Source organism: Petromyzon marinus, chromosome 40, assembly GCF_048934315.1.
Source record: "Petromyzon marinus isolate PM22_M1 ecotype Great Lakes invasive population chromosome 40, UKy_Petmar_22M1.pri1.0, whole genome shotgun sequence".
In the NCBI taxonomy this organism is placed as follows: Eukaryota; Metazoa; Chordata; class Hyperoartia; order Petromyzontiformes; family Petromyzontidae; genus Petromyzon; species Petromyzon marinus.
Window position 1 is genome coordinate 9145934 of NC_133706.1, and position 27271 is coordinate 9173204.

General features: G+C 47.8%; 1 protein-coding gene and 1 long non-coding RNA gene across 5 annotated transcripts in view; both read right to left on the minus strand.

Annotated features, from left to right (window-relative positions):
* The window catches only part of LOC142930527 (uncharacterized), a 6180-nt gene extending 3998 nt beyond the window's left edge, over positions 1 to 2182 (minus strand). Inside the window, exon 1 of the long non-coding RNA XR_012946473.1 lies at positions 296 to 2182. This is a non-coding gene — a long non-coding RNA (uncharacterized LOC142930527). The remainder of the gene's footprint in view (positions 1 to 295) is intronic.
* A 2142-nt stretch (positions 2183 to 4324) lies between these two features.
* On the minus strand, positions 4325 to 23590 carry LOC116950669 (hydroxylysine kinase-like). 4 transcript variants are annotated; one of them, XM_076073098.1, is made up of 6 exons: positions 23261 to 23590; positions 18402 to 18640; positions 11970 to 12112; positions 8947 to 9148; positions 7100 to 7379; positions 4325 to 5744 (listed from the first exon to the last, which is right to left on the minus strand). In XM_076073098.1, the coding sequence occupies exons 1-6, from the start codon at positions 23290 to 23292 to the stop codon at positions 5534 to 5536; spliced, it is 1107 nt and encodes a 368-aa protein (XP_075929213.1). In that variant the 5' UTR covers positions 23293 to 23590; the 3' UTR covers positions 4325 to 5533. The 4 variants fall into 4 exon arrangements, with proteins under 4 accessions (XP_075929213.1, XP_075929211.1, XP_075929212.1 ...); XM_076073096.1 differs by having other exon boundaries at positions 18273 to 18640; XM_076073097.1 differs by lacking the exon at positions 23261 to 23590 and adding an exon at positions 22497 to 23232 and having other exon boundaries at positions 18273 to 18640.
* Between the last annotated feature and the right edge of the window lie 3681 nt (positions 23591 to 27271).

The window sequence follows — 27271 nt, forward strand, 5'->3', positions numbered from 1 at the left end:
GAGTGTGTGTGACAGAGTGTGTGAGAGTGTGTGTGTGACTGTGTGAGAGTGTGTGTGTGTGTGTGACAGTGTGTGAGAGTGTGTGTGACAGAGGGTGTGTGTGTGACAGTGTGTGTGTAACAGAGTTTGTGTGCGCTTGTGTGTGATGGCTGGGTCATGTAGCCCGCATGCCCAGCCACCGCATGCCGAAACAGCTTTTGTTCGGCCGAATAGAAGGGGCTAAACGGGCGCGGCACGGGCTAGAGAAGAGATGGAGTGATGTGGTACAGGAGGACGTGGAGCTGAGTGGACTTGCCGATGAATGGTACCAGCGGTGTGCCAAGATCGGTCTCTGTGGAGAAGGGTCGTGAAGGACGTTCCTGGGCAATTTCAGGCAGTCGCCCTCCAACAACAACGGAGGGCAGAGGAGCGACGCTCACAACAACGAGCGGAACGCCGGGTGGCTAAAACAGCGTTGGCACAGTAGGGGGCACAGGTGGTGCATCGACCAGTCCTCTCAGTCAGCCGACCCGTGGCACCTGGGTCTGCTCCGTGACCTGCCAGCGGGCGTTCGACACTTCACATGGCCACAACGTGCACATAATTAATCTTTGTTTTTTTCGGTAAAGTCACGTATAAATAAGAAATAATAAAATAACATAATAGCGTACGACGTTTCGGTTGCAACACAAGCAGGCATCATCAGACACAGAAGAGCCAAATTTACGAGAGAGGGGAAACAACCCCAGATGCATACACAGACACCCAAGTAGGGGGAACCAACACCGACACAATAGGGGACACAGAGAGAGAAGCATACCAAACAGTTTAGCAGAATTTGGAAAACATATAAAGCAACACAGACGGTCGGTCAAAACACAGTTAACGCATAGCCTGGTTGATTACGTTATTTCAAAGATTGCTAAATTGCAAGTTAAGTATGAAATTTAAGATACAGACGGCACACACACACAGACATTCAAGTAGAGCGGACCAGCACAGGTACAAGCACACAGTGAAGTCGCCTTAAATAGGCAGAGAAGGCAAGGCTGAGAGACAATGGGACATTAGCATGAGAATGCAAGGCTGAGAGACAACGGGACATTTTAGCATGAGGAATGCATAGAGCAAAGTGGAGCACGGCAGCAAACATTCGGAAGCACCAAGACCCACACACAGGCAGAGACAGCACAGAGAAACAAATCCAAGCACAGACACAAAGGCAGATACACAAGCAGAGACAACACACAGACAACACAAGACAACACAAAGACAGACACAAAGATACAAACCTTATAACTCCCCGTAGAGGCGGTTTAAACTTGGTTCGAAGCTTTCGTGACTGCAGGAATGAATCTTTGTTTTTTTTTCGGTAAAGTCACGTATAAATAAGAAACAACAAAACAACACAATAGCGCACGACGTTTCGGTTGCAGCAAAAAACAGCCACCATCAGGCACAGAAGAGCCAAATCTAAGAGAGAGGGGAAACACACAACCCCAGATGCATAAACAGACACCCAAGCAGGGGGAACCAACACCGACACGTAGCCTGGCACAAGCGCCGTGGTGACGTCACCGCCACTTAGTGGCGAATGGCAGTAGTTGATGTGAGGAGAATGAGCGAGGAACCTTCACACTGAGCTGAGGTTGTCTGGAGGGTTCCACAGAGGAGAGCCCTTGGCTGCTGGAGTGGAGCGTGGGCGGTGGGGGTAGAGTGAGAGGTGCGTTGATGGGAGTGGAGTGAGATGAGAGGGAGAGGCAGGGGAGTGTGTGGAGGGGAGTAGAGTGAGATGAGAGGGGGGAGGTAAGAAAGTGCGTGGAGGGGAGTAGAGTGAGATGGGAGGGGTAGGAGAGTGCGTTGATGGGAGTGGAGTGAGATGAGAGGGGAGAGGTAGGAGAGTGCGTGGAGGGGAGTAGAGTGAGACGAGATGGAAGAAGATCTGAACTCCTTCGCAGGATTGTGACAGATCACATCATCTCGGCACCGTGTCGGGGATGGCAACGGCTTTGGGAGAGTCAAATCATCCAGCAGTAGGCGTCTTTTGATTCTCGCGATGTCGAGGGCATGACTCGAATGAGAGCAGCTGAATGTCAACCCTGCGAGTGCTTGCCGGCGTCACTCTTGGCTGCTTCTGCACTCGCTCGCACTTGCATCTTGCGTGCAAACCCCAGGGGTCCCCCCCCCCCACCCCCACCAGCCCCAGGCCCCATCCACCTTCGGCGCCGCTCAATGCGAGGAGCTGAAAACGCGATTCGATGTGCGCCCGATGTGCGCCCAGGCGCCGTTGTGAACGACGACGTGAGAGATGCGGGCGGGTCACGAGAGTCGCGACCCCTGCGGAGTGAACCTTGAGCCGCCTCCGCCCGTCGCGGATGGCATCACGGCAGGTCACTTGAAGCACACGAGACGACACTTCACGCAGCGTTCCACTTCACGTTCAGCGGAGGGTGTCAACAAATAAACAAGCAGGGCTGGGATGATTATTGCAGTTCGCGTGGTCGATTTTACGCGGGCGTCTCAAAAATAAAAATGTGCTGCAGCCTCTCAAGCATCCTGCCTCGTGAAGCTGGGAAACCACAAAATGCGGTGCAAACGACGCCCATTACCGCCCGTCCAGCGGCACACGTGGGACACGAGGTGACTCTTCCCCCCACCCCCCCCATCCTCCCCAACTATTTTCGTGTCATCCAAATACAGTCGTCGACTCATCTTTTACTCAAATGATTGTAAATAGCCTCGCTCCCATTGGTGGAGTTAATGTCCCACTCTGTTCTACGCACGCAAGTCGCTCCCATTGGTGGAGTTAATGTTCCACTCTGTTCTACGCATGCAAGTCGTTCCCATTGGTGGAGTTAATGTCCCACTCTGTTCTATGCATGCAAGTCGCTCCCATTGGTGGAGTTAATGTTCCACTCTGTTCTACGCATGCAAGTCGCTCCCATTGGTGGAGTTAATGTCCCACTCTGTTCTACGCATACAATTCGCTCCCATTGGTGGAGTTAATGTCCCACTCTGTTCTATGCATGCAAGTCGTTCCCATTCGTGGAGTTAATGTCCCACTCTGTTCTACGCATGCAAGTCGTTCCCATTCGTGGAGTTAATGTCCCACTCTGTTCTACGCATGCAATTCGCTCGGTTGAAATTTAGAACGTTCAGTTCACATTGAGTGAATCGGCAGCCAGTAGGGGGTCAGAGTGGCATTCAGGGCCTCTGGCTGGCATTGTTCCGAGGAGCAATCAACACGGGAACACGGGTTTCCCTTGCATCGTGCGGTAGATGAATTCCAAAAAAAATCGGGGGGGGGGGGGGGGGAGAGTCGCACATCGTAAAAGCCGCACGAGACAGATGGCCGTTCCGTGCGGCTTCGCGATATTTTGACTCCACGCGGTGGTGGTCCGCGGGTGGACGAGACAGCAGAATCCACTTCGGGTTTTCTAGCCTCGGCTGGATAACTCGCCTCCTGCAGGGAAGGGGGAACTTCATTGTGTGAATGGAATACGACGAAGGCTACCTGTGGATGGTGATGATGGTGATGATGATGATGGTGATGATGATGGTGGTGATGATGGTGATGATGATGGTGATGATGATGATGGTGGTGATGATGGTGATGATGGTGATGATGATGATGGTGATGATGATGGTGATGATGGTGATGATGATGATGGTGGTGATGATGATGGTGATGATGGTGGTGATGATGGTGATGATGGTGATGATGCAGCTGCTATCCAACCTGTACTGGGCTCCACCAGACCGGTTTCCCCCCTGGTAAGCGACGCGGGGTGCGAGCGCCCGGCTGCTCGAGAAAAGCGCTGACGATGAAGCCAATACTGGCAAATTTCAGATTCTCAGTGGAGTCTCCATGTGAGGCTGTGGGCCTGGTCTCTTATGTGAGTCTGTGGGTACCCTGTGAGAGTCTGTGGGTCTCGATGCGATAAAGCGTTCAGATGAAGCCACTGCCAGCGAATTGCAGTTTCTCAGTGGAACTGTGTGAATGTGTGGGCCCTCCGTGTTGAATCTATGGGCCCTCTGTGTTGAATCTATGGGTCTCAAGTGTCAGTGTGTGGGTTTCTATGCAAGTCGATTGACCTTTATGTGAGTCTATGGGTCTCTGTGTGAGTCATTGACGACAACTCGCCGCACTTGAGTAAGCGGATGAGATGCAATGTGCTGTGTGTGCGTGCGCGCCATTTGAATTGGCACGTTCAAGGGGAACGGTTATTCGCCTGTGATTTATGTTGTGTTTACAGGAGCGTGGTGTAATTGATTGTCCGATTATGCGCGCGTATTTGTTGCTGTACATTATACCCAATGCAAGACATCGCGTATTACGCACGAATGAAGTATACTGTATATTAAAATCAGTTTTCAAAAATATAACATCACTCTTAAAAATGTAAACCAAGGAGAGCGAACCGTAGACAATCGCTTTAGGTAACGGAATACATTGTCCCAGTTACAGCACACGCATTTCGCGATGACCTTGAGTCATCACCAAAGTAAAAGCAGCAGATCCAACGGTGATTTTTTTTGTAAATTGTCAAAAAATGCATTTAAATCGGTGCGTTAAGACATTTATATATTCACCCGATTCACTCAATCAGCGATGTGTGTTAATACTGCAATCTAAAAATAAAAAAATATATATAAATATATATTTTTTATTTTATTGTTTCCCTTCTACGTGACTTTACCGAAAGACTAAAACATGTTGCCCGTATTGAAACGGCTGTACGCCGTATGGAACTGGAAACTGAATTTCCCTGCACAAGAATACGGGGTAAACCGTATGGGTTGACAGATATGAATGATATTTACGGTAATCGTAAATGTTCCTGTGGTGTGGGGGAGCGGTGGTGTAGCGGTTAGCGCGCTGCGCGATGAACCCAGCGTTCCCAGTTCGATTCCTGTTCATGGGCCAACACCAGTGACGATGATCTGTCCTGGGCCTCCCCCTAGGTCGACTCAGCCTCAAATTAGTACCTGGTGCAATGTGTAAAACACTGCGACGAGGGAGACAAAGGTGGTCGGGTTTGGTACGTGTTTGTTTGTTGGGCATCTTTCGCGCCGCGCGTAGCAAAACTGCATTATATATGGGATTTGGTCCTTATATATAATCAGCATTGTGGGATACTGTTGGTGTGAATGACGCTTTCGATATAAAATGAAAGTATTATTGCTTTTAATCGAAGGTGCGATTCGTGCGGTTTATGTCATATCAGAAAGCAAATAACTGTTTTAGAGAATCTTCCCTCCCCTTTCCCTATCTCCTTTATTTTTCAACCGATTACGTAAACACTTGAAATGATTTTTTTTTCGAATTTAGAGACCCTTCATTATGTGAGGTCCTCAGCTGTAGCTTAATTTGGCTTCGGCCTAAATGAGGCCCCGTGTGCCACACGAGGCCGACCGCTACGCGCGTGGCAGCGTTCTGCTTCCGTCCGTCCGCGTGGCTTAAATCGCCGACCTGCCCCGTGCTGGGCATCTCTCAAGAACAATTAGAAAGGAGCTCCATAGCTCATCGGATTCCTCCCGCAGCCCACGACCGTCAAGATTCCGATTCCGTCGACGGATTGGCGACGGAGCGCTTGCGCAACCGTTGAGCCGTGCGCGCCCAACTGTCATGCACCACCCGTGGCCCCAGGTCCCAGAGGTGGCAGAGAAGCGCCAGGGCTTTGGGGGCTGACACCATGAGGTAACGCTCGTTCTGCGGGTGCAGCGCCACGTTGTGCCACGCGTTGAGTGCCGACTGGCTCAGCCTGCGCCCCAGACACGGACGTTTTAACATTTCGCAAAAAAAGAAAAAAGTGAATGTTACAATTAATTAGTCATAGTGGTTTTGGGTTTGATTTGTATGCTGAACTTCTTTTGCGCCGTGCGGGGTGGTGGGGGGGAGGACAACAAACTAAACACCAAAAGGCGGTTCTAAAGAGAGTTTTCAATCTAGATTTTAAAAGTGCGTAGCTCCAGTGGTTTCCTAAACGAGGGTGAGAACTCGAAAGACCGTTTTGCAACGGTGGCATTGCTCGCCACCAAAGTGGTAAAGGAAAAATAAATAAAAATGAGGTACAGCAATGATGCCGATAGAAATCTGAGTGCTGTTACTGTTTTTTCAAGAGGGTCCTGGCCAAGCGGAATTTCCACCATTGGCTCAAGGCTGTAAACGGATGACCGAGCGCTGCCCCAATGCTAATTTGACTACGAAGTCACTTAAAACAAAATACCAAAACGATCGGTTTGTAATCCAATTGTGGCCTAGAATTTGCGACAATTCATCGAACGTGTGGTGAATATTCTTGGTTCTTTCGGCAAAGTCACGTAGAAGGGAAACAATACAATAATAAAAATCTAAAACAAGTCCAAACGTCATGAGAATTGTAGTTTTATATTTTTATTATTTTGTTTCCCTTCTACGTCGTGACTTTACCTAAAGAACCAAGCATATGAATCCCTGCAGTCACGAAAGCTTCACATCAAAATGTAGTGTGGTGAATAGTTCACCGCAGTACAGCGATGGAGCAGCATTGAAATGGGAACAAAAGCAACCGTGTCAAATGATACATCGAAAGTATTTCACGAACATAAATAAATGTTAAACCATATATTAGTCAGTTCGGGCAGACTAATTAAAGCTACCAATATTTTAGGAGGCTCAACTGGGACACATGGTGGTGGTGTGGCAGCCTCGCTTGCCAGATGAGCTGGCTGATGGGAATGTGTCCAGATCTTGCAAGGATCTGTGAGCTCGTCACACATAATCCAGCTCACCAATACCCAGCGCCACTAACCACGAAGTGACCGTGGCGTCACCACGGTGCCTGTGCCAGGCCAGGTGCACTTTGAGGTCACGTGAAGTGTCGAAGGCTCCCTGACAGGTCACGGGACAGACCCAGGTGCCATGGGTTGACTGAGATTACTGGCAGATGCACCAGCTGTGCCCCCTTACTGTGCCAACTTGTTGTATTTTACCCACCCGGCGCTCCGCTCGTTGTTGTGAGCGTCACTCCTCTGCCCTCCGTTGTTGTTGGAGGGCGACTGCCTCCAACTGACACAGTAGCGTCCTTCACGAGCCTCCTCCACCACCACCACCACCAGCACCTGAACCAGCACCCACCTCGCGAGCACCACCAGGAAGACGACCGCCTTCTCCTCGTCGGACAGGGGCAGCATGCTCTCGTAGCCCGCCATCACATGACCGCCGACGTCGACGGGATCTGGCGCGTCGATCATCGCGTAGGCGATGGCGATGGCGAGCTCGAACACCAGGTAGCCGAGGGTCATGTCGCCAAAGTCCAGCAGGCCGCTGACGCGCCACGGGGATGCCCCACCGGGCAGCGGCGACCTGGCCGGCACGGCGAGGATGTTGTTGTCGTTGAAGTCTCCGTGGATGAGGCCTGCCGTCGGTTCGGCGCGGTGCACGTTAGGGGTCGAAGTCAGGTCATGCCGCACCACAGTGCGAGTTTTTCATCACAAGTACGCCTGGCTGCACCACGGTGACCCGGTGCCATGATAGTTTGTGGAGTTGGGGTGGGGAGGCCCTCTTTTTTCAGATAATTCGCTTCCTTCCTGCGACTGTTTTGCCACCACCGATATGCCCGGTGATGCCGAATACTCAATTGTTAGCTACCTGTGGTTATTTCTGATCTAGTTTCCTACAGAATCGTGCTGCAGTATTGCATTTCAACCATTCTTTTTCTTTGCACCTGTGCCGTTAGTACGGGGTCAGCGGCTCCGCTCCTCATTCTCCACTTTGCCCTGCTCGCGGAATCCTCCTGGCTGAGACCAACGCTCGACACATCCTCATTGGTTCCGTTGCTCCGTCGCAACTTTGCGCTGCGTCTCGGTCTCTAGCCCAGCACGTTCATCTACAGAACTCTCCGTCCCATATTTTGGGATGTGTCCCCCAATGTGTGTCTCCACCACCTCATCGTTTCCGCGGTGGCGAGGGCCTCACGGTGGCGAGATGTTAACTACCTCGCCTGGTATCTTCTACCCATATATACGCCTGTAAAGCATATTTGGAGTTTGCATGTTTTACCCCGTGGTCGCGTGGATTTTTCTCCGGGTCCTCCGGTTTTTTTCCCTCCACGTTTAGACTCAACACGTGTTTAGGGTTTTTGGCTGCTATAAATATCTACATGATAAGCCACTTCGTTGAGCTATGATTTGTGGCCAGGTCGCTTCTGATAAGGAGCCATATAGCTCAGTGGGCCTTACCTGGTAAAATAAAAAAGTGTAGTTTTAGTTTCACCAATCAAATTGCAAGGTCCCCAAGCTGCAGTCCCTAAAGCCTCTTGCCTGTATCCATCCCTGCGTACACACACGTCCAACCAGGACTTTAACTTTTCACTGAATACCCTGCAGGTCGCTGGTAGAGACGGGAGCGGTGGGTACGTGACGAGTCGAAGTAGGAGCCAGAGCAGTGACGTAACGAGCGTGGGGCCAGGGGGTCCCTTGGCACCCACTGGTGGCCAAGGTTACGAGTTGGGGCCCCCTCGACAACCAACATGTGACGTGTTTTTAACAGCGTCAACGAACAAAAACTTATTTCAAACGCGATCTAAATGTATTATTTTTACGAAAGTGCATTAATTTACACTCCACGTTTCATTTTCATTGTATTCGAGCAGTAACGTAATATTGCAAAGCGGTACTATGGAGCTGCAGTCGTTGCATCTTGCTGAGGACGGAGCGCCCCTACAGCGATAAATATTCGAGACCGTGAGCGTAACGACGATACGATTGGGCAAGAGGGGCCGCGTTATATAATAGCCTCGGCGCGACCGTGCGAGACAAATCAAATATTAGGGCCCCACCTGACCGACTGCAGGCACCCCCTGAGCTGTTAATGTCGTCGTTACTGCGCCGTTGACCCAGAGTCAAATCGAGGAGCCACGCGAGCGGTGAACCCGCCGCCGCCGGAGCGTGTCCGCCGAACCCGCCGCCCCACGCGGAACCCACCGGAGCGGAACTCGTGTCTCCGAGCCAGGAAATTCTGGCGGAACTCCGCGATGACCTCTCGCACGATGCTCCGCGCCCGCTCGCCGGGCAGCAGCGACACGCGCGCCTCCAGGCTGGGCAGAGCGCACAGGTCCCACTCCCCCCCGCAGCCACCGGCCGCTCCTCCTCGACGCTCCAGGCACGACATCAGCGGGCTGCGGAACTGGCACGGAGAGACACCGTGCAGGCGACGACGAGCTGATGTTTACGGCGAAACGCCTCTCGTGGCATGCGGCTCTTGTCGATCGCGTGCTTGATGATAATACGTCGCTGAACTGACACCACCAGATTGCTCCTGAAAGTAAACTTTAAAGTGTGGGGGGGGGGGGGGGGGGGTTACCCCACGTTTACGAAAATTCAATCTCACATCAGACAACCCGGAGCATATAACCAATGTGACCGATTCACAATTTATCCGATCGAGGGAGCGGTCTCGCGATCAAAATGTTACGAGTTCAAATCCCGGTTGGAGGTTGACTCGGCCAATCATCATCATCATCATCCCCTCTGGGTTCTATACAGGGTTGTTCTGTGGAGAGACGTTTCCATGCCATAGGAATGTGGAATTTCCACCGCTGGCTCAGAGTTGTAAACGGGAGATGAGCATTGCCGCAACGCTCGGGTGAGCGGGAAATCTCTTTGTTTTTTTTTTACTTAAACCCCGGCTCTTGCTGGTGCTGTCCTTACCGAGCATGCGAAACGTCGGATCCGGCAGTCACGTAGCGAACGCGATCTGTGACTGTGATCGTTACCTGCGCAGTGTCCATAGTTCATTGTTAATGCGCCATTCTATTGAGGGACTACTGCAGCTTGGTGTCATCTTGGTGTGGTCTGGGACTGTTTTGTTGATGTTTTTGATGCCTTTGCCCAATCTTGATCAATTGGACTTGCATGAACACAGTGTGTAACAAAAATTGTTTTGTTCCCTGGGTAGTAAGTGTTATTTCCTAACTGCTTATGCCTCAAAAGTACAGAAAATGACTATTATTCCCCACAAATTTTCTTTTTGTGATCAGGACAGTAATATTTTGAAATTGACCTATTTTCAATGAGAAAACGTGGTGTGCATTTGTGTCATTCCTTCACGTAAATAATAGCCATTTTCTATACTTTTGAGGCATAAGCAATTAGAAAATAACACTTACTACCCAGGAACAAAAATCGTGTTACATAGTGTATTCATGTAATTTGGCACGTTCTGTTTACGTGACAACCATTACTAGTTGGCTGTGTCGGGTGGTGGCGGGTTTAACGACACATTTATACATTTACGCGACCTAACCCAAAAAAAACCTCTATTATGGATGATATTGGTCGCGAAAGCGTACTACGTGTTAAACTAATTATTACTTATTTATATTTGAATGACTTGCTTATCATTTTCTCTATTTCACACTCAAATCGTTGTTTCCTTATCGCATTGTTTTGCTGCCGTGACTCGCTCACCCGCCCCTCCTGGACGTCTGTGAAAAAAATAAGAGCTTCTTAGCTCATTGGATTCCTCCAGCAGTCTAAGGGGCCGTCCATAAATGACGTCACGCGATTTTGGAAGTCACGCGATTTTGGCGCTGTTGTAGGAGTGTTGTTATAACAATTCTATATTTATTTAAAGTTGCGCATTTTGATGTGACGTCACATTTATTAAATCCCCCCCCCCCTCGTCACACATCGTCACAAATGTCTGACCCCCCCCCCCCCCCCCTAGGCGCGTGACGTCATTTATGGACGGCCCCTAAACAAAAGATTCTGATTCTCCTGTCGGTGCTGGGTCCCAGGGCGGTGCCACAGTGTTGCTCTCTAAGACTATAATTCCATACTCTAACACATTCCTGCGGAGGGAGCTGGTAGGAACGTTGGGTTGCTCGGTCAATGGCCAAGGTCAACGGCGGCACCACGTGGTGTATTCCGCAAATATGCCCGACTGTGAGGGCGGGCACAAGCCGGCGTGAGTAGGTGAAACGTTGAGTTTTATAAGGGCACCACGGGGTGACCAGCCCCTCCCCACCCAGCCCCACCCTTCCCACCTCCCACCCAGCCCCACCCTCCCCACCCAGCCCCTCCCCACCCAGCCCCCCCCCCCACCCTCCCCTCCCCACCCTCCCCACCCAGCCCCTCCCCACCCTCCCCACCCAGCCCCCCCACCCTCCCCTCCCCACCCTCCCCTCCCCACCCTCCCCACCCAGCCCCTCCCCACCCTCCCCTCCCCACCCAGCCCCTCCCTCCCCACCCAGCCCCACCCCTCCCATTTTTGGATGCACGACGGACGGACACAATAATCCCCTGTGGGCTGGTGTAGTAACCAGGAGGTTCCTACCAGTATTATTCCACTAATCATCTATATAGTTTACAACTTAAGAAATGTGCTCTCTCCTCTCTCCCGTCATTTTCCAGCCCTGACACCCATCCTCTACCCCTCCGCCCCCCCCCCCCAATGTAATTTATTATTCATTTTTTGTAAAGCATCTTGACATGTCTTTTGCTTTGAAACTAGTTCAGGATACAAATGTAAATGATTGTTGTGTTTTTGTGGGGTATTTTTAAAACTATCCAATTGTTTCTATTTTTACCAGGTAAGGCCCCACTGAAATAAATATCTCTCTTTCAGAAGCGACCTGGCCACAAATGATAGCCCAGCGAAGTGGCTAATCATCACGTGGAAATGTAGAGCAGCCCAATACAGTAATCACACGTCGATTATAAATGTGGATGGAAAAACCGGAGGACCCGGAGCAAAATCCACACAACCACAGGGTGAGGGACACCGCAAACTCCAAATATACAGGTGTCAGGGTCGTGATCGAACCCACGACCTCCTGTATACCCGGTAAGGTAGTTAACATCTCACCACCGTGGCGCCCCCCCACTAGAGGGACTCTCAAGTGCTCCCTCTAGTGGAGGCCGCTTCTGCCAGCAGTAGCACGAGCGAGCAGTTTCAGTTCGAGGGGGGGGGGTCGAGTCTTCTTTTGCTCACACAGAAGACGAACCTCCAGCAGCGCCTTGTCGAGGCCTGCGGCGAGCCGTCCCACTTGGAAGCAGAGGGCCCCGTCCCTCGGGATGGCGGAGAGGAACTGTCCCTCCAGCAGGGTGAGCAGCCACACCACGTGCGTGCGCCCCACCGCCCCGTGGACTACACGCGAAGCGACCGCCGACATCCCGACAGCGCTGCCCTTTACTCAGAGGTCGCGTTCATCATCAGCAACGTCAAATGGACCACAACAGCTCGCTGATCTCGTCAGGGAGCATAAACCGTCACGCGAGCTCCGGTCATCCTCGAAGCAGCGGCTTTTGGCGAGCCATCGAACAAAGACGGTCACTGCATCGCGCGCTTTCAAGATGCAATTCTGCGGCCGTCTGGAACGCTCTTCCTTCCAATATTAGGAAGCCACTGAAGCTATGCACTTTTTTATCTAGATTAAAAACGAATTTCTATGAAACTGATTTTTGTGTTTAGTTTGTTGTCCTTCCCCCGCACCTCCGATTTGCACGGTTGGCAACGTACGGTGCGAAAGAAGTTCAACATACGTACATACATACATGTGTCATCGTAGTCATTGTGACACCAGCGGCAGGTAGCAGGTTTTAGCCGCTTTCTGTCATCACAGAGGTTGGTTCGTGGCTCGAATCTGGCGACCGTCCCGGTTAATGCTGCGGGTGTATCAACCGTAAAATACCATGCGCACATCCGCTTCACCTTGGACGTTAAAGATCTCGTGACGTCATTTGCCAATAGGGGGTCATTGTGTGCCGCTGGAAATACACTGTACACTGTGATGACATATCAGTTTAACAGAAAAACATTTTGCTGATACAGAATTGGCAGACGTGCACGAGCACGAATCGTCAACTCTCAATACACCTGTCGATACACCTAAACACACCTGTCGATAACACTACGTCCCTAAAGTAGAAACATATTGAGCTCTCCGTGGTGCTAACGTTAAATAACCGCCACTTTTTTAAAAAAAAATTGCTTGTTGTGTTTTCACACCTGATGATGATTGCTTGTGTTGCAGTCGAAACGTCGTGAGAATTTTATTGTTTTATATTTTTATTATTGTATTGTTTCCCTTCTACGTGACTTTACCGAAAGAACTAAGAATGTGAATCCCTGCAGTCACGAAAGCTTTAAATCAAAATATTGAGCCTCATATATATCAACTCGAAAGCGATCACTCTGCGATGTGATCTTTTTTTCCGTGAATCTCATGGCCCTTTCTCAGGAGAGTCTTGCCAATCTTTCGTAACAGCGGGGCGATGATTGTTATATGCACTCCATTTAGTAATACGCAGGCAATTTTTTCTATTGTCGTGGCAACGGTTCTACCTTCCTAGCAGTGATCGATCACATTGGATTGCTTTAAACACCATGGCCGTAACCTTTACCCAATCCTCGTGTTCTTGTTTCCACAGTTTATTTACATTCATTCCTCGACATGTTTTCTGGCAAATGCAGCCCAGGCTGTCGCCTGGGTCAATGACCCTGGGTTAATACAGCACGTTAAAAAAAACACGTCGACAAATACATCTAAAGCGGTTGGAGCTAATTATACACAGGATTGTGGCAGGGCTTTAGGGGCTTCAATTATCGCCAGATATTTTTCTAGTCACTGGTAAACTGGAGGGGGTGGGCGGCACTGTGGCCAATAGCCGCAGCCATAGCAAGCGGTATACTGGATGTGGTGTGCCATGATGCTCTACAGATGGCAGTTATCACATTATTGTTGTCATTGTTATTCCCAATAATTTTCCAATTATCCGTTAGTATCATGATTAGACGAATAATTTTTTGTTCGGCACGCTGAGAGCTGGTAGTGTACCATGTTGTGACAGATTAAGGCCGAAAAAAAATACATAATGTGGTTATGTATATTCCAATCATTTCTTACCTATAAATGTCATTTTTTTGTCTGTCTGTCCGTCTGTCTGTTTGACTGTGTGTGGACGAAACTTGCGAAGGATTTGACTCGCAAACCGTGGGGTTTATGTATTTTAAAAAAATAGCCAGGTACCACACCATAAGCCCCGTGGTGAGCCAGCGCTATTCCAATTTCCCATCCGTCAACTTTAAATTAGTTAAATTAAAAATTTAGTGCTATTTAATAATATGCATTTACTTTTGATTTAAAGCTTTCGTGACTGCAGGTATTCATATTTGGTTATTTCGGTAAGTGACTTTAAGAATATGAATTCCTGCAGTCACGAAAGCTTTAAATCAAAATTTAACCGCCTCTACGGGGAGGGTTTCCACATAGCTTTGAGATCCTTCAACAAACTCCGGGATATGAAGGCTCAGCTGATCGAGTCTCTCACCTTTCTGAAGAGATGCCGCGACTCTGGGGTAATACCAATCGCATTTACACTGACCTCTGCTGCTGTAACTTCTTCTAATGCGAAACGAATTATTTCCAGAACTAGCTTAGCTCTTATCTCAGAAAAAATCAGACTTATACGCACCGAACTAGATCAGTTAGACAAGACACTCTACAAATCACACTTATCATTGACGGCAACAATGTCCACATCGGAATGGGAACATGTAGACAATATGACTGCCTCTTCAGCTGCCACTGTCGACCAAATGTAAGGACAACCTGATTTCCAAATTTAACCTCCTCTCCAACAAAAGACCGCACCCACACACCAAAAAGCTAGATGTTAACAAAGTAGTAATTAATCGCGGTAACAGTTCTATTTCCGATGGTCTGAAATCCGTTTTAGCTAAAGGGCTAAACTTTGCAGTCACACCTAACCACATACCAGTTAATGATATCATTGCCCAAGTAGACATGGCTCTCAAGGGCCTGGGTCACATTGCTGCAGACGTAGCAAGATCTAAAATAACTGCAACCCTCAAAAACGCTAAGCTGCCAGCTAGCAACCTCAGCAAAGATGAGCGTTTTGAATTATATAAATTAAAAAAAGAGAGATGACATTGTCATCCTCTCAGCCGACAAGGGCAATGCCACTCTCATCATGGATAAAATAGAATATAACAAAATTCAAGAATTACTCAACGATGGCAGCTATACAAAAATAAAAAGAGATCCCACCAACAGCCTCGTCATACAAACCAACAAAATCATTTCTGATTCAACCGCATTAATTGATCAAACCAAACAGTTCTCGTTGAAACCTTCTGTTGCCAGGCCACCAAGATTATACGGCTTACCAAAAATACATAAAGTAGATACACCCCTTCGTCCCATCGTCTCTACTATCAACTCCCCCACCTACAAACTGGCTCGTTTTCTGTCTGAAATCCTGCAGCCTTCCACTGGAAAAACCACCTCTGCGGTACAAAATTCTACTCACCTGGTATCGACAATCAAGGGTATTTCCCTGTTCCCAGACGACCTGCTTGTCAGTTTTGTAGTTTCCTTATTCACCAAAGTTCCTGTACCTGACATCATCGCACTCATTGAAGACTTGGTTCATCAACGGCTAAACACTGAGGTACATCCCCTGGTGAGACACTGCTTAACCAATACATACTTCACTTGGAATGGAACTTTCTACAAACAAACTGAGGGCACCCCAATGGGCCCCCCCTATCTCCGGTTGTAGCCAACATTTTAATGGAGAAATTTGAGACTGACGCCATCCAGACTGCCACTCTGCGCCCAACCTTATGGAAGAGGTATGTGGGTGACACTTTTGTCATCTGGCCACATGGCCGGCCTGCTCTAGACCAATTCCTCGACCACATCAATTCCATACACCCAGCCATCAGATTTACCATGGAAGTTGAAAAAGATGGCAAGCTACCTTTTTTTGGATGTCCTAATAAAAAAGAAACCTGATGGTTCAATGAGCCACCATGTCTACAGGAAAGCTACCGATATGGATGCTTACCTGAAACCGGATTCCCACCACCATCCATCCCAGAAGAATTCCCTCATCAAGACTCTGCACCATAGAGCCCAATGCATCTCCGACCAGGAACACATTGCCAGTGAACTCAAGCACGTACACCAAGCTCTTAAGGCTAATGGTTACTCCGACTACACAATCCGCAAAGCTATCACTCCAACCATGAAGCAGGACCCTCTTGAGGAGCCATTCAAAACCATCACTTTACCCTACATTGCGGGCATCACAAAAAAGATCTCCAAAATCCTGAATAAACACAAGATCCAGGTCCGATTCAACACATTACATAAAATCCGTGATCTGGTTCCGTCTGTAAAAGATGTGATTCCGGACATACAGTACCCTGGCGTCTACAAACTAAGTTGCCTCTGTGGTAGCAGCTACATTGGAGAAACCAAACGACATGTCTCGGACCGCATCCGTAAACACAAAGCAGACCTAAAACACGGTAGGACCAACACCTCGGCCATGGCAGATCACTGTTAAAATTCAGTAGGCTCACATGACATTGACTTCTCCAAGACAGAGGTTCTCTGCAAACCATCTGGCTACCATGAGAGATTCGTTCATGAGGCTATCCACATATACAAACACAGAGACAATTTCAACCGAGAAGATGGATTCTGGCTCAGCAATCATTGGAAGGATTTGATAAAATCATTTCGGGTCTTCATTGATTGTTCACGTTTACGGTGGCTTTCAGACCGCATCCATTATTTTCGTCTCCCCCCTCCTCTTTTCCGAACATAGATGGACTCGTCCATCTGAATAACTGCCAAATCGCTCTCCGTGGTGCTAACGTAAAATAAAAACGCCACTTTTTTCAAATTTGTATTGCTGTGGTTTTCACACCTGATGATGATTGCTTGTGTTGCAGTCGAAACGTCGTGATAATTATATTGTTTTATATTTTTATTATTTTATTGTTTCCCTTCTACGTGACTTTACCGAAAGAACCAAGAATATGTATTTACTTACGCCGCTCGGCGCACGCCAAAGCACGCATTCGCGACAAAGCTGACCAGGGGTTGCCCCTCGCAACGCACACGCGCGATCGGTGGAGAGGGAGGGTAAATTCTCATTCGCGTTAAAAATGCAATAAAAATACACAAAACGCTGAGGTTAATTCTTCACAGTGTGATGTCCCCCCCCCACCCCAATGTGTGCAGTTACTACTATAGAGTCGGTAGATGCTACTACTATTGGCCGTAGATATTACTGCAGAGCGGGCGGGGAGATCGTGGGTGGGGGGGGGTAGCAGCCCAACCCCAGCATGCCAAGTTGCCACCTCGGCCGGCTGGGCAATCTAGGCGAGGCCGGGGGCTCTGCATGGGAATAGGCCTCACCACGGCACTGTTAAGCAAGTGCTATTTTCTTGTTTCTTTCGCTAAACTCACGTAGACAGAAAACTAAAATTTCAAAATTAAGTTATGAAATATCAAAATAATGTGTGTGTAGAAAGCTAATATTGAAAAATTAAGTTAGTAAATATTAAAATAATCATGTGTGTCTAAGTCCATGTGTGCATGTGAGTCGATGTGCATGTGTGGGTCGATGTGTGTGTGTAAGTCGATGTGTGTGTGTGTAGCTCGATGTGTGTGTGTGAGTCTATGTCTGTGTGTAAGTCGATGTGTGTGCGTGGGTCCATGTGTGTGTGTGTAAGTCCATGTGTGTGTGTGTCAGTCGATGTGTGTGTGTGTGTACGTCGATGTGTGTGAGTCCATGTGTGTGTGTGTTAGTCGATATGTGTGTGTGTGTGTAAGTCCATATGCGTGTGTGTGTAGGTCGATGTGTGTGTAAGTCTATGTATGTGTGTGTGAGTCGATGTGTGTGCGTGGTTCTATGTGTGTGTTAGTCCATGTGTGTGTTAGTTGATGTGTGTGTGTAAGTCCATATGTGTATGTAGGTCCATGTGTGTGTGAGTCTATGTATGTGAGTCGATGTGTGTGTGTAAGTCCATGTGTGTGTGTGTGTCTTTTTCGCCCGGGCAACGGCGGCTACTTCCCGCTAGTAGACAAATAAATGTCCGTTTTGAACCCTCTCAGCTAGCGGTGTACCACCTTGTTTCCAAGAATGACTCCAGAAGATAGCATCACATAACCCTCTCATGAACTCACTCAGTGGGCCTCTTCATTCAACAATAGGGGCACACCCTTAATTTTTTCTGCAGTGTTCATGACACGCCAATTGCTGACCTGGCTGAGACCATCAACTCGTCACAACACTTGTAAAACTCGTTCTAATCACCAGCGGCTGAGGCCTGGTTTCAAACCCGGCGTCTCAAACGGTGGCGGCTCAATCCACCGTGGCAATATCAGCGCTCTCGGCCACTGGGGCACCTCCACAGCTGTCACATCTTCGGCGCGCGTATGCCCGTTATACGTTCGCTGCTGCCATCAGCGAAGCGCGGCTCTCACCCACGATCTCCATGGACACAACCTCCCCTCTCCGCGTGGGCACCTGCTCCGGCACTGGAAATCCTCGCTTGCGGAGGAACGCCATCACCTCGGACTGCAGGAGCACAAACTCGCGACTCTTTCCCTCACCCGAGCTGAACACCTTCAGGACGTAGCCGCCGCCACCGCCGCCGCCGCCACCATCGGCCCCGTCGGGCAGAACGCAAAAGTTCTGGTCTTCGTAGCTGTCCAGCGGCGTGACGCCGGCGTGGTGAGTGACCCGCAGGCCGTAGACTCGGTGCAGCAATGCGGAGGCATCGTGAGCCGAGAGGTCGGGCTTGGTGAGGCCGTTTTCGCTGGCGAGCAGCGGCGGGGGGGTCTCCTGCACGCTTTATGCACGCGGGAGTCACAGGGTCGGGAAGGGCCATGTCGCCGATGCCTAAATTACCAAACCTCGTGCCCCAGGACCACTCCTCCCTCTCTCACTCCTAGGCCGGCTCGAGGACATCTTCTCAACTCTTGGGTTGCTCTTGGGCCGAGGACTTGGTGGTATTTCTAACCTATACAAAACATTTTTAAAAAATAGTTTTACCAGGTAAGGCCTCCACTGAAGCAACATAGCTCTTTTTCAGAAGCGACCTGGCCACAAATGATAGCTCAACGAAGTGGCTCATCGTGTGGAAATGTATATCAGCCAAATACTCTGAATGCGCGATGTTGATTCTCAATGTGGAGGGAAAAACCGGTGGACCCAGAGAAAAATCCACACGACCACGGGGAGAACACACAACCTCCTACATACCAGGCCAGGTAGTTAATATCTCGCCACCGTGGCACACATTTTCCAGTTTGAAACTGGTCGTATGTATTTTTTTAAAATGGCAATTTGTTTTGTTTTTCCACGAAATAAAAGCCATGACACTGGCATCAACCCTCGGCCCCGTAGGCCCCAGTCTTGAATCCAAGACGGCGTGCGGCAAAATTCCCCCCTAAATGTGCCCGGCCTCGTCAGATCGAGCAAGCCAAGCAGAGTCGAGATCTGGTTACAATTTGCATGAGAGACTGCCTATGAATAACCAGGTGTTATAGGCTTGGGGCTGCGAGGGTGGCCAGAGAGATGGTAGTGCAGCAATGGATTATTGGCTCTATCTGTGCGGAGCTTTGAGCGTTACCCCTAGTTTGTGCCATAGAGTTATCCAGTTCTGTCGAGGATCGTGGCGTTTGCAAATCTCTTCAGTCAACGGATCGCCAGGGTCTCACGCAGGAAACGTGTGAAGGCATCACAATTTCGCCGAAGTGCTTCTCTCAGTGTCGCGTCCATACAAAAATATAATGCTATATTTGTCCACAAACTGGATTCGAAGCTTTCGTGACTGCAGGAATTATTCTTGGGTTCTTTCGTTAAAGTCACGTCGAAATAAATAAAATAATAAAATACGACGTTTAGCAATCTTTGGAAGAACGTAATCGACCAGGCTATGCGTTAACTGTGTGCTAACCGACTCTCTGTGTTGCATTGCATTGCACTTCCTAATTTTACTAAATTTGATTTCTACCGTGCTTGTTCCGTGCTTGGTGATGGGTCCACTCTCTCCTCCAGCTGCTATGGGCAGGAATTCCACACAACGCTCCGTGCTTGTTTGTTTAGAAGTCCAGGGTCCAGCTCGTCCGTCCCCTATGGGCAGGAATTCCACACAACTCCCCCCTCTGCCCCCCCCTCTCTATTTAAGGCCTCGACACAGAGACGTTGTCTTTCTGTGTGCCTATGTGTGTGTCTCTTTCTGTTTGTCTCTGTGTGAGTCTCTCTCTGCTTGTGTGTCTGTCTGTGTGTCTCCGTGTCTATGTTTTGTCTCGCTCTCAAATTTAGCAATCTTTGGAGGAACGTAATCAACCAGGTGGGGTGTTGACTGTTTTGTTGGCCCACTGTCTGTGTAGTATTGCTATATATTTCCAAGTTCACTATGTTTGTTTTCTCATTCATTTGTGCCTGATGATGGTTGCTTGTGTTGTAATCGAAACGTCGTATTCTATTATTATTTAATTTAATTTCTTTCTCCGTGACTTTACCGAAAGAACCAAAGAATATTTGTCCACAGTTGATAAATAGCATTATTATGATCCTGTGCTGTGCACTCATGATATAATGCAAGCCCAGGCGTCTACATGGTTCTGCATTTGCACGCAAGAGCCTCTATGCAATCCCGCAGGGAAACATGCTACAAGCTGCAATTGATACATACATGTTCCCAGGCCCAAATGTACGTGTGGGCACGTTCAGCCCTCTTGTCAATCTACTGCCTTACGACGCCTTCACGGAGTAAATTTGACCATACTTCACCGTGCCGTTTATTGCGAGTTGAAGCATAAGAAGTACAGTACAGCAAGGGACGTTTCTGCATTGCCCCCTTGTCTGTCTCCACATAACGCAGCCCGGAGTAGCATATTACAGTCTGGCGTGGCATGGTTGTCGCCCATCCAAAGCACTATCCAGGCCCAAACTGCTTAGCTTCTGAGACATCATGATGAGATTACACGTACATTCTGAGTTAATTTGGTCGTAGGGTTTTACGTTTTGTTTATTTTGTTTAACCAGGGTGGCATCTCAAGAGACCAGGAATAGATTCACTTGCAAGAGTGCCCAGACATAGTCGTTCGAGCATTGGGGGACGATGCAGCCCGACGCAGAGTAACTGAGTCATAGGCCTAAATATAGTCGATTTAATGCACCAACTTTTTGACCTTGCAGACTTTGGAAGGGATTTTGTTTTGGATATTGATCCACATTACACCGTGCCAAAGTGCGTTGTGCAATTCCGTTTGCAAATGCGCCCGTCGTACTATGCAGACGCGTTTTATATGTGCAGTATGTTGAACTTATTTCGCATCGTACGTAGCCAACCGTGCGAATAGGATGTGTGGGGAAGTACAAAAAACTATCCACAAAAAGCAGTTCTTCGGAAATTAGTTTTGAATCTAGATTTAGAAGTGCATAGATCCAGTTGCTTCTTAAGAGCATTCCAGACGGCCGCAGAAGTGCGGTTTTACGTCTAATCTAACGAGGCTCTGCCCTGGCACACCCCTGTTTCTCCTTCCCCCTTTCTGTACCAATGCCTCGACTCTATTAATACATGCAACCCCAAACTGAATTGGCTCCACTCGCAGTGGCCCACTTACAGCGCTACCTGTTGTCTTATAATAGTAACAATAACGCTCTTTATTTACCAAGGATAAAGCCTCACTGAGTCTCAAGACTTTATTTTTCCCCCCCCGGAGGGATATGCATTGTGGGATGTTTGGCCAATTGTCTGTTGGCTTCTTGCGGGAGGAAATCAGAGAACCCGGAGGAAACCCACCACGCAAATGAGATAGCCTAACGCTCAAAGCTCCACACAATGGATTTCAAGACCTGTACTGCTTAGCGCCTTCGCCTACAAAACCTGGTCCGCACTGGTGGTCATTCAAATATTAACCAGGCACAGTTACATCGATTCCAACATCTGACAAGACCAGGCACGTAATATTGCCATTGTTGTTTGATTAAATGTTTTAGAACAAAAATGACACCGTGCATGATTTCTAACACAATTATGTGCTGTAAAGTGTTCACTGCTATTGTTCCATTTGTCAGTATATTTTCTACGCAAGCAACGGTGCGAAAGACGTTCGACATACGTACACGTACAACAAAGTGGAATTTGAGAGATGAATTATCAGGAAGGCAACGGATTGCGAACCGAATACAACGACATTTAAAAAAGAATACCTGTACAGCATGGGCAGTGTACACAACAACCTCCGATTAGCACGGTGGGCTACGTACGGTGCTAAACAAGTTCAACACACACAACAACCAATTGTAGACAACTTAAAAAAAATACGTGAAAAAGGAAATATCGCGCGTATATATTAGCCCATTGCCGAAAATGTTTCATTTTTAAAAGTTCACTTATATTTTTTTCGGCTTTAAATGACGTTAAATCATACCTGTCAACTACTTATCAGTGCCTATATTATTACAGACCAATGCAGACATTATTGATCACCTCGTGACCTTATAAATATCAACGTTCATCCTACAAAGTCTACCATCACAAGGGAGAAACACGAACAATTAGACAACAACAAAAAGTTTTGCCCGTATTGAAACGGCTTTATGTCATATTGACCTGAAAACTCAATTACCCTGTACAAGAATACGGGTAAACCGAATGGGTTGACAGGTTTGTTAAAGCAACATAATCTCACCTGAATATGACGTTCATTCTGCGTCTATCCCTCTATTTAAACGAGAATCAACGACGGTAGGCTGAAGGGCGACGCTTGGCTTGACACCACCACTCTCCCCATATTACCGTCGCCTTGACTTGAGCTATATTTGCACACTGCCTGAAAATAAATGTCTTGAGTTTGGACTGTGATTTATTCATGTTGGTTGCATTCAACGTGTAAAGCTGTTCCGCAACTTTGGTGGCAAAAAAATCAAATGCCCCTTCAGGATGCATTGATTGTGTTCCTGCTGTTCTTGGCATAAATAAGCTGTTGCCAGAGCGTAATTAAAGGTCTGGGAATATATTCCTGGCAGGTCGAGTAGAGGTGCGAGTTGTGTGGAGCAGCTTAAAAGTCGTCATCAAAATCTTAAGTTCACATTTACCCCTGCCTCGGGCTTTGTTTTTGTGTTACTTTAACTATTTCCCTCCAGATGGAACATTTCATTCGCACGGGTGTCCAGGCTGTCGAGCGGCACATGCTTGGCAAACACGTGACGACACCTGCACGCGCACAGTGTTAGTAGACACCTCCCACAGCAGCGTACCTGTATGCGGCGTCACAAACATTTAGGGAGCCTCAAGAACAGACACAAGACAGCCAAGGCAGTGCGCTTGATCATCAATTACACAGCAGTCATAGACAACCGGTGCCAACACAGCTCCTTCATACAAGTGACAGTACAACAAACGTGATCACACGCATCGCGTCGAGAATTACGTACACACGTTGCAATGCATTACCCGTTAGCTGCGTCCTGGCCATTTGAACTCATTTTGTCCGGTCACAGTTGTCGATGGCTTTGGCGAGTCCTGACCGGAGCAGATATCAACCCATGTTCCCCTTCCCCCATCCCACATTCTGGCGCTGTGTGACCCACCCAATGCCCTCCACGAGAAGAGATTCCTCCCTCCGCCTCGTCCGTATATCCAATCCCACACGCACGCTCACCGCCACCAACCCTCGCATCGCAGTCATTCCTGGGAAAGCACATGGTCGCGTCCGTCACTGCGCTTGCTACTGATCCACTTGGCTTGTTCAACGGCGCACACGCTTGAATCAGTACAAGTGTACGGCGGAGTGGCAGCCCCCTCCACTCGCGTGTCGGCCACCCGCACACCCCCCCCCCCTGCCCTCTGCGTGGTGGGTGGCGAATGGTCTCCAACTGGTCAGAACTGGCGCTGGGGGGACGCGTGGCTAGCCAGTCAGGCAGACAACCATCCAACCAGCCAGCAAAACTTTCTTTAAAAATTGTACAATTTTGTCGTCGACGAATTGTATTCCCATTGTGCTACTGGAAGCAATATCGTGCAATCGTTAACACGCCAACTCTCACGGGACACACGACATCGCCTTGTGTGCTTGAGAAAGACATCACAGATCTAGTTTCGAGATCCCTTTCTTTGCCACACTGGGGGTGGACTGCGCTTTTCCACACGCCCCGCTACAAATAAATGTTCATCATTCAGTGGTTTCAATAATATTCGTAATTCTTAAGAGTTTTATTTTTTCCAAATTTAGTAAAAAAAATATTGTTATCGAATGGGGTTTTTTTCATGCAGTTATTGGTAACCGGACTCAGACCATTATGAACTCATATTCTTAGCTCTTTCGGTAAAGTCACGTTGAAGGGAAACAATAAAATAATAAAATATATATAAAACAATAAAAATTCTCACGACGCTTCGACCATAACACAAACGGTCGTCATCAGGTGTGTCGGTTCGCATTAATTTATTTATTTTTAAACGGTGTATTTATTTATTTTAAAAAAACGTCAGCGCCACGCGCAGCGATTTGGCAGTTTATTTAGAAGGACTAGTCCATCTATGTTCTGAAAAGAGGAGGTCGTCTGGGGACAGGGAAATACCCTTGATTGTCAATACCAGGTGAGTAGAATTTTGTACCGCAGAGGTGGTTTTTCCAGTGAAAGGACGCAGGATTTCAGACAAAAAAAACGAACCAGTTTGTAGGTGGTGGAGTTGATAGTAGAGACGATGGGACGAAGGGGTGTATCCACTTTATGTATTTTTGGTAAGCCGTATAATGAACTCGTTATAATCAACACGACCCATGTGCACATAGCTCGTAGGTGTGCACTGCACATTTCGTCATTTGTCCATAAGAGAGGTTTCTTTGGGGTTAGATCGCGTAAAAATATAAATGTGTCGTTAAACCCGCCACCACCCGACACATCCAACTAGTAAGGGTTGTCACTAAACAGAACGTGGCCAATTCGTCACTAGTACAGCAACACCGGTGTGTTGGAGAGCCAAGCCACAATATTTGTAACGACACACGTATATATTTACGCGATCTAACCCCAAAAAAAACTCTATTATGGACGATATTGGTCGCGAAAGCCTCCTACTACGTGTTCAACAATCGTCTTTTGTTTTAACTTTCCTCTGTCTTGTGCCATATGCTCAAGTGGCGCACATTCATCTGACACCAAACTCTCATGATGATGTCGTCAAGCCATTCTCTGTTAGGTCTTCCTCTCTTTCCCGTTCCATCAACAACAACGCACTTTAAATTTTCCTCTTGTTGTCCATTTCGTTCTAATACCGTACTCACAAAAACCCGGCCTAATCTCAGGCGGCTGAAACCCAGACTATCAGCTGTACCAGCTCGGGTGTTCGGCATCTGGGCCACCTTCCAACAACTATACCTGAAACGGTGACTTTTTGCAGGGTCCCGTGGTTAATGAAGAATACCCATTGAAACAATGTGAGTACAGAAGGTAATGTTTAACCCTTCCCCCCCCCCCCCCCGTGTGGAGTTCTTACAAAACACACCACTTGCCCGTGTTCCTTTGCAGGTCATTTGACTCGGTGTTCCGGGTCACGTTAGATGAGACGGCGATACTAAATAAGCGCGTTACTGAAATGTAACACGATCGGTGTCGTTGTGGAGGATATGTGACAATAAATAAGCAGGCGATACACCTCCTTCTCATGTCTGTCACGCTACTTAAAAAAAAAATTCACATCCCGTCAGCTACACGGCCTTCAAAGAGGGCAACATTTCATCAAAATTGGTTCAACAAAAGTAAAATGTCTGAAAACAGCTGGCAGCTCACCAACATTGGCTCAAGAAAGCCTGACTCTGCTGATGAGATGACAAATGTTGAAATCGGCCCACAGTTGACATTGTGTTAAACCAATGCTGCTAAAATTATGCGCTCCCAGAATGCCGCGGGGCAGATGGGATGTGCAAAACACATTTTTTCATGTGAATGGATAGATATGGGAAGGAGTTGTACTGAAATGAGTAATCAAACCTCCTTTTGTTTATGCAATGAAACATGAAACGTATGTGTTTTTTTTTGTCTTCGAGCCTGTTCCTTATTCAGCAATATTTGTTTCAGCAATTTATCTATGGACTTAGTTCCGACCTTATTGATCTCAGCAACAGAGCCAGGCTTGATATAAAATAAAAAAACTACTGGTTTGTCAAACGTTACTGGCAAGTACACTCTGTACACCGTAGGCCATCAGCTTAAAAAAACAGAATATTGTACAAAACTTCACCGACCACTGGTCGGAGGGCATATTGGGGAAAACATTTACAAAAGGACCTTCTGTTCTATATCTCCATCCCCCCATGCGGTGTACCGGGCCGAATTATGTGGCTCGCGAACGGCAATTTCCCAAATGGTCTGTAACCAACGGTGGTCGAATATTTACTTGACGAATTTTTATACACTCACAACGGGCACAAGAACACGGTGACCAACTTGCAATGCGATGGAGGTCATTTAGCCGTTCCATGCGCTCCCACCAATACAAATACGGCCACGGTATTTGTTCACGGTTATATTCTATCCCATGAAGCACGCTTCGTTGTCTTTCTTTGTCACGTCAATGTTTCACTTAATGAGAAACCATTAGCGCAAAATATGTTCAAACTAAACATTTAATACCGAAATAATGTTTTTTTTGCGATGTATCCATCGTTATCTTGCGGGGGGAGCGGTGGTGCAGTGAGCGGTGCACTCTGTACTATTCAACCGGTGATCAGAGTTTGCTTCCCGGCCAAGTTGTAGTGCAATGAACACGACTGCGACTCGTACACAACTGAAACTGCTTACTCTTACAATGAAAAAAAAAATCAGGGGCAAAATCGGCCTCACTCTTCTCTGATTTAAATTCGCTCTTTTGACATCGTATCCGATAAGGGCATGCCATTTTATGTAACTTGTCTCGCATTCAGAGATATTGCAAAAGTTAATCCCTTCCCTAACTCCGGCTGTTGTTGTTTTTGTCGTTGTTGTATGTTGCCACACGGTGGTTAGCGCGCTGCGCTACGTAACCCGGTAACCCGAGTTGGATTCCCAACCATGGCTGACAGCGGTGATTGAGCGATATATATATATCTGAGCTGGACCCCAGCACCCCACTTCACCTGATCAGCATTGTGAAGTACGGTCAAACAACCGTAATGAAGAGGCCTTCATCCAGCGATAGAATAACAAAGCCTGCGCATTATAGTGTTATATTGGTACCATAACCATGACTTATTTAATAATTACTCTTTGGTTTTTTCGGTAAAGTCACGAAAAAAACATAGAGCATGAATCCTTGCAGTCACGACAGCTTCAAATCTAGAATTATTTAATAATTATTTACAAAATTTTATTTGCTTCGGAATTATGTTACTGATATAACCTTCAATGTCTTTTCTAATATTGTTTCTTCATTTGTCACTCTGAATGCAGTAATATAATAATGACAATACTAGAGTACAACACA